The 8436-nt window shown below is 37.8% G+C and overlaps 1 protein-coding gene across 1 annotated transcript; it reads left to right on the top strand.

Annotated features, from left to right (window-relative positions):
- The first annotated feature begins 6988 nt into the window (after positions 1-6988).
- LOC132561455 (uncharacterized) lies at positions 6989-8020 on the top strand. The gene has a single exon (XM_060226173.1). The coding sequence runs from the start codon at positions 6989-6991 to the stop codon at positions 8018-8020; it is 1032 nt and encodes a 343-aa protein (XP_060082156.1).
- The last annotated feature ends 416 nt before the right edge of the window (positions 8021-8436 follow it).

Raw genomic sequence — 8436 nt, 5'->3', positions numbered from 1 at the left:
TAAAACACTCTGTAGAAGTACAAGGCCTTGACACCACGTGTATTTATTTGTATAAAACACTCTGTAGAAGTACAAGGCCTTGACACCGCGTGTATTTATTTGTATAAAACACTCTGTAGAAGTACAAGGCCTTGACACCACGTGTATTTATTTGTATAAAACACTCTGTAGAAGTACAAGGCCTTGACACCACGTGTATTTATTTGTATAAAACACTCTGTAGAAGTACAAGGCCTTGACACCACGTGTATTTATTTGTATAAAACACTCTGTAGAAGTACAAGGCCTTGACACCACGTGTATTTATTTGTATAAAACACTCTGTAGAAGTACAAGGCCTTGACACCACGTGTATTTATTTGTATAAAACACTCTGTAGAAGTACAAGGCCTTGACACCACGTGTATTTATTTGTATAAAACACTCTGTAGAAGTACAAGGCCTTGACACCACGTGTATTTATTTGTATAAATCATTCTCTGTAGAAGTACAAGGCCTTGACACCGCGTGTATTTATATGTATAAAACTATCATTAGAAGCTGGAGGCCTTAATATCAAGTTTATTGTTTATTTGTACTTTTTAGGAGTCTTTTGTTTGTCAATTTGACATGTTGACATGTTGGTGTTTTCTTGTATTTTATATGTACAAAGCACTCTGTATATGTGCAAAGCCTTAATCTTAGGTGTATTTACGTTGTTTCTATTTTGCCAAAGTATACATTGTATCAGAATGATTTTACTATCAGTATCATACATTAAGGTTTATAAATGCAGTTTTGTTAATCTTTTTTATGGAAAATCCCGGTGTTGCATTGCAGTTTTCAATGTACATGTATGTAAAACGGTATTTCCAACTGGTTACATCAATATTTCGTGAAACGAGATACGAGCGAAAGGAGAGTGATGGTTTGAATTAAGTTGCAACTGCTTAAAGTGAAAGGAAATTATGATATATAACCTCATTGTGATAACTACATGCTAGAATGTAATACATGTAATATATATTTTCTAAGTCTATTATACTTTCGACGTTCCGCTGGCACCTACACCAGGCGCACAGTTGTGACATGGAACCAGAGACCATTATCTATGAAGCCATGAAATCCTCCAACACCTGATGGTATCGTTAATTTTCGGGATATTGCCAACAGAAATCTGTGATGCCCGAAATTTAATTCAATCGATCAATTGATCAATGAGATATTGGTTTTTCAAAACTACTTATTTTGTCCCCAGTCATTGATTTTGCATAACATATATAACGTAACATACCACTTGTGCTAACACATGTGAATATTAAATAATTGTCATATGTGCTTCGCGCAAATTTCACATATCTCTTCATTTTTTTATCAATTTTTACATACTAACGATATTTTGAAACCTGACTCTTCTGTCATCAGCAAATGCCACTAAATTGTCAGACAGTAAATTTTACCCGTCTTATAACAGGTGTCACGTGTCGCTTCTGTTACGGACATACGTCCCCTGTTTTGTGAACAGCTATATTGTTACCTGTTTGTTTTAGCTATTGTATGTCAAATCCCTTTTTTAAGGTAATTCAATTCTCATATTATGATAAGATACACCGTGTCAACATTGTTCATATCACACTTGTTATAAACAGATATCTCATGTTTTGGGGATATTATAATATCACGTGTTTTAACGCAATTATTATAAATTATCATATGTCATTGTAAATACATGTTACATGATTTATTGAGACTCCTTAATAGTTACATGCAGCTACAATATGATAAATGTTTTATGAATAGTTATTATAAAGAGCACGTCTTACAATTATCAGCTGGCTTATGTTTACTAGACATATCACATTTGTTTGATAAATAATCATACATTAACAATTATTATGTGGAACATGTCTTTCAGACATTTATTATATGTCACATATGATATTTACAGCTGTAACAAGTCACATACGTTATAAATAATTATCATAGGCCATATATGTTATCACATGTCACATGTCACGTGATATAAAGAGTTGTCAAATACCACTTATGTTACAAACCGTTATCACATGTCACGTGATATAAAGGACTGTCACATACCACTTATGTTACAAACCGTTATCACATGTCACGTGATATAAAGGGCTGTCACATACCACTTATGTTACAAACCGTTATCACATGTCACGTGATATAAAGGGCTGTCACATACCACTTATGTTATAAACCGTTATCACATGTCACGTGATATAAAGGACTGTCACATACCACTCATGTCACAAACCGTTATCACATGTCACGTGATATAAAAAGTTGTCACATACCACTTATGTTACAAACCGTTATCACATGTCACGTGATATAAAGGGCTGTCACATACCACTTATGTTATAAACCGTTATCTCATGTCACGTGTCACATACCACTCATGTCACAAACCGTTATCACATGTCACGTGATATAAAGGGCTGTCACATACCACTTATGTTACAAACCGTTATCACATGTCACGTGATATAAAGGGCTGTCACATACCACTTATGTTATAAACCGTTATCACATGTCACGTGATATAAAGGGCTGTCACATACCACGTATGTTATAAACCGTTATCACATGTCACGTGATATAAAGGGCTGTCACATACCACTTATGTTACAAACAGTTATCACATGTCACGTGATATAAAAAGTTGTCACATACCACTTATGTTACAAACCGTTATCACATGTCACGTGATATAAAGGGCTGTCACATACCACTTATGTTACAAACCGTTATCACATGTCACGTGATATAAAGGACTGTCACATACCACTTATGTTACACACCGTTATCACATGTCACGTGATATAAAAAGTTGTCACATACCACTTATGTTACAAACCGTTATCACATGTCACGTGATATAAAGGGCTGTCACATACCACTTATGTTACAAACCGTTATCACATGTCACGTGATATAAAGGGCTGTCACATACCACTTATGTAACAAACCGTTATCACATGTCACGTGATATAAAGGGCTGTCACATACCACTTATGTTATAAACCGTTATTACATGTCACGTGATATAAAGGGCTGTCACATACCACTTATGTTATAAACCGTTATTACATGTCACGTGATATAAAGGGCTGTCACACACCACTTTTGTTATAAACCGTTATCACATGTCACGTGATATAAAGAGTTATCACATCCCACTCATATTTTCAACATATATGGCATGTCACATGGTTTATATGGCTATACGTTTATGCCAATACGTCATAAACAGTTTTTAGGTGTCACTTGGGTTTTCAACATTTATCAAATACTGTAATCTGTTATTGTGTGTTATAATCATTCATCGTATTTCACATATATTATAAATAGTAATCGATTGTCACATGTGCTTAAAACAATAAAAACATTCCATATAAACAGGTGTTATGTACAGTATTCAATTTTTTCATGTTTATGATACAGTTAAATTAAAGAATTGAGGGATAGAGCACGATTCTGGTTTCCAGGAACACGCTTACCTCTCTAGTTGAAGGGAAATACCTATTGACGAGCCAACGCTTTAATCGATGTAAACAGGAGATGTATTTTACAAGAAAGTATTGAACTTCGGTTAAATGTAAAGTGAAACAAAATCCAGTGAATCAGTAAGAAACAGACTCGTATCCGAATTTTGAAATAGATTCGCACATCCCTTACGGCATATGCGTAGGCGTGTATGAAACGAGGACTTCGCCGATGTGTTCGCAAACCAGTTCTGCCTACATCTCGTCCAATTGGCTAGTTGGAAACACAAGAAATATACAGCTAATCAAAATGGAGGAAAAGGCTGGAATTTATTATATTTAATCAGTACCATTAGTATAGAATAACTGAAGAAGACGTACATTAAGAGTATATGACACGTGTGTTTAATATAATTATTTAATTAATTTTTGAAGTATACATTTAGAATAAAAAATACGATATCTAACAACAGTTTCATTACACCTGAAATTTGTTTACTCTGTATAAAAAGAGAGAGTTGAATCGATAATTTCTGTATTTTTGCCTCGGCTTCGCCAAGGCTCAGTCCTGTATTTTAGTCAGAAAAGTAAAACATAAACACTAATTTACTTTTCTTTGTTTCCGCCGACAATAGGATATTATAACGAGATGCGAGATACCGTAGTTTTGGGAGTGTCTCTTGTTCCCCACAATTCGAGAGCCTCATTTTCGATTTCCTGACATGGAAATCAGTTACGCGACTCTCTAAAAGTTACTAAAATAGACATGACAGCCTCGTTCAAATTTCTCACACTACCGCAGAACACAAGATTGAGAATCATGGGTATTTTTCCATTCTGTTTACCTCTGGATTTATCCAAAGACTATCAAAGTTTGGAAAGAAAATAACTCGGTTGTCGTCATTTCCGGAACAAGATAATTAGTCTATGATGGACGCTGGAGCGTAGCAATGGCTTGATCGTTTTCAAAAGGTATGAGTCTGCGCATTATTCGAATAAATTGGCGATACTTACATTATTAAAATAAACAAGACTGAGGTTATGCTTTGTGGTGAAAAAAGACAAGTTTTTGCCATATCGCCACATGTGATTTGTCAATCGGGCTCCGCATCAAACTGCGACTGCAAAATTTTGATGCTTGTTCATGAAGCACTTGATGTTGTGATATCATTTGTATCAATCGATGACATAATTACTAAGACTAATGATAATGGGATATTGATTCATTTTTCAGTCTACGTTGATTTCCGAGTTGCAATGCTGTGTTAACAAGATCGAAGATTTTTTCATGTTATATACAAACCAAGTTCAATGTTTGTATTTTCACGGAAATATTTGAAATATTTCACCTATAAATACAAAAAGTTCAGAAGAATCACTTAAAATGAATGTGTAGCGGTACGAAAACCTTCAAGGGGTACTCACAATAACGTTTTCTTCAGTGACACATTTCCCCCATAATTGTTAAAATTCAGCGAGACTGTTTCCCCGTAGTCGTGTCAGTAAATAGAATTCTCTCACAATAACGTTTTCTTCCGTAACACATTTTCCCCATAATTGTTAAAAATCAGCGATACTGTTTCCCCGTAGTCGTGTCAGTAAATAGAATTCTCTCACAATAACGTTTTCTTCCGTAACACATTTTCCCCATAATTGTTAAAATTCAGCGAGACTGTTTCCCCGTAGTCGTGTCAGTAAATAGAATTCTCTCACAATAACGTTTTCTTCCGTAACACATTTTCCCCATAATTGTTAAAAATCAGCGATACTGTTTCCCCGTAGTCGTGTCAGTAGAGAGAATTCCCCCACAATACCGATTTCTTCAGTGGCACATTTTCCCCATAATTGTTAAAATTCAGCGAGACTGTTTCCCCGTAGTCGTGTCAGTAAATAGAATTCTCTCACAGTAACGTTTTCTTCCGTAACACATTTTCCCCATAATTGTAAAATATCAGCGAGACTGTTTCCCCGTAGTCGTGTCAGTTAAGAGAATTCCCCATCATAACGTTTTCTTCAGTGACACATTTTCCCCATAATTGTAAAAAAATCAGCGATACTGTTTCCCCGTAGTCGTGTCAGTAAAGAGAATTCCCCCACAATACCGATTTCTTCAGTGACACATTTTCCCCATAATTGTTAAAAATCAGCGATACTGTTTCCTCGTAGTCGTGTCAGTAGAGAGAATTCCCCCACAATACCGATTTCTTCAGTGACACATTTTCCCCATAATTGTTAAAAATCAGCGAGACTGTTTCCCCGTAGTCGTGTCAGTAAAGAGAATTCCCCCACAATAACGATTTCTTCAGTGACACATTTTCCCCATAATTGTTAAAAATCATCGAGACTGTTTCCCCGTAGTCGTGTCAGTAAATGTCATACCTAAAAGCATTTGTCATGTATTATTTCTGTCTTACTGATAATTGATTTAAATGTATTGAGAGAAGGAGAGTCTGATGTTTTATTGAGGAAACAAATAATCTATTCGCGATTTGTTTCTGTAAGTGTACGTTAAATGTTGTAAGACAGATAACGTGTTTTACACTGTAATATGACGCCTGCAGTATTCGTTTCACATTTTCTATGAATAATGTATAATCGTTACAAAAGCTCATCTTGGAATCAAACGATGATTACTGGTTAGGCATATATCAGTCAATGAATAAATAAACAAGTTTATTGTAACATTTTAATGCGTTGCGATGATCAAACCTTGAAAAAAAGTGAAAAGGTAATAGGTAAGTCCGCTTTTCCCGATATTCCAATCACCAGCAAATTAAAATCGAATTAATCTAGTCCATGTTGATTATTTACATAATAAGTAGATCTTGATCAAGCGCAAATCGAAAATATCAGGAAAATCTAATTTGCATATTTAAATAACTCATTTAAATATGGTGTCAAATTTGGAGATAGTAACGTTTAAAGGCCCCCTTTTTTAAAGCAAAGATACGCCCACCATCTTCCATTTGGTACATTTGTTATATTGGTGTCATGACGTCGACTATGTGGTTTTAGAGTCATTTGCATACATGGTGCTGTTTCACTTAAAATTCAATGCAACGAATAAAATCAACCTGTTAGGAGGTATTCATGTTTAAAATAACCAACTACGTAGCAATATTTTCGCAACAAAACTGAAATATGGTGAGATTTTGAAGCTAGTATGCTCTGGTGTTGCGAGTTTCTTTCACATACGTTCCATATACGTTACCTATCCCGTGATACCAAATGATAGCATGTAAAAATAATGAAATAAAATCAGTTAAACGGAGGTGAAGACCGAAATTCATTACCACAATTTACAAAATGCAACGCCCGACATTAGTTCAATGTCTTATTTCATTGGAATTCTGAAATGAGTGCATTTGAAATGAATAGATTTGAAACACCGCGATTAAGATTTGTCCTGTTGTATATATATAGAATACAAGAGCGTGTTAAACACGTATTCAAAAAGAAGCCAACTGTGATTATTTTTGGTTGGTTTTCTTTTTACTATGGCTGACTCTCATATCGACATCGATATTTTGAAGTGCTCCGTGCGTTTTACTGTCTCGGGTCCAAGAAGAAACACCGTCACCCGTTTCGAGATAGTGAAGGTTTTGATTGATGCTGGCGTACCACCTGATGAACTGAAATGTGTTTTCAGATGTGAAGCCCCGAACTCATGGTTCGCAACCTTTTCAACTACGTACCAGGTGGACAGATTGGTGGAATCCGGCGCCATTAATAAACCGCAGTTCTCCTTACTGCCGGAGCCCTGTGACAGGAGACGCCTCACCATCCGGGTCATGTGGCTGCCCTCCTGGATGTCGGACGAAGCGATATCCAGGACCTTTGACGAGGTGTACGGGAGGGTTGTGTGCGTGGAGAGGGAGACCACGACCATTGGACAGGTCTCTCTTGAAACCGGGACCCGGGTTCTCTCCCTGGTGATACGGGAGGGCGACCAGGACCTCCTCCCTCACAGGATGAGGATCCAAGGGAAGACAGCCTTGGTAGTGGTGCCGGGTCGACCCCCTATTTGTCTACGCTGCCAGCAGGTCGGCCACGTCAGGGCGCAGTGCCCCGGAAGACAAGTCCAGAGGTCTTACGCCAGGGTGACTGATTCTTCCAATGTCCTTCAGCCCCCGGAGGAGTCAGGAGGCCCCTTGGAGAACGCCGCGAGCCCCTCGACTGGAGGGAGCGATAAGGACCCCGCGAGCCCCTCGCCCGGATGGAGCGGTATGGTGACCGTGGCCGCGAGCCCCTCACCCGGAGGGAGCGGTATAGCTTCCGCGAGCCCCTCGCCCGGAGGGAGCGGTACCGATGACCCTAATCGTCCTTCTAAGCGTCCTGTTCCCCTGGTGGACCAGGAGGGGTTCAAGGTGTCAAAGAAGGGGAAACACTCCGGTATCTCCCCCATCATTATTCCAAATGGCGATTTGGCCCCTGGACAAAGGACCCCCTTGGACCCCCAGGAGGACGATCCAATGTCAGACTCGTCGGAGGACCAGTTAGTCATCGATGAAGAGGCCCTCTGTGAGTAAGTTCTATGCATTTGTTTCCGGAAATGAACTTTATTATAATCCAATTGATCATGGCGGCGGCGCAGCGTTCCCGTTTCGACTCCCTTTTGTCCACGGACTTTGTTTCCCCAACCTATATGGTATTTTTCGTACTGATATACGGTTTCATTAGCTTCCATTTATATTGTATGATATGTATCAATAGTCCTTTCTTAAACAGTCTTATTTCTCGTATATTGTTAGTCGGTACAAATACTGGTTTACAAAACCGGTCTTTGCTATCCGAATTTTGCACGTATTGTCATCTTAACGTCAGTTTTGACTTTTGTATTTACTATACGGTCCTTACTATTCAACATCAACTGTTTTATCTCTGCAATGCGTTGTTAGTATACGTCTGTTGTTTCATAATTCAGAATGTTCCTAACGTTTATCTC

The sequence above is a fragment of the Ylistrum balloti genome, unplaced genomic scaffold (assembly GCF_031769215.1).
Source record: "Ylistrum balloti isolate Yb309-2 unplaced genomic scaffold, AGI_CSIRO_Ybal_v1 Utg369668, whole genome shotgun sequence".
In the NCBI taxonomy this organism is placed as follows: Eukaryota; Metazoa; Mollusca; class Bivalvia; order Pectinida; family Pectinidae; genus Ylistrum; species Ylistrum balloti.
The sequence above is the reverse complement of the archived record's forward strand: the minus strand, read 5'-3'. Positions and strand labels throughout refer to the sequence as shown.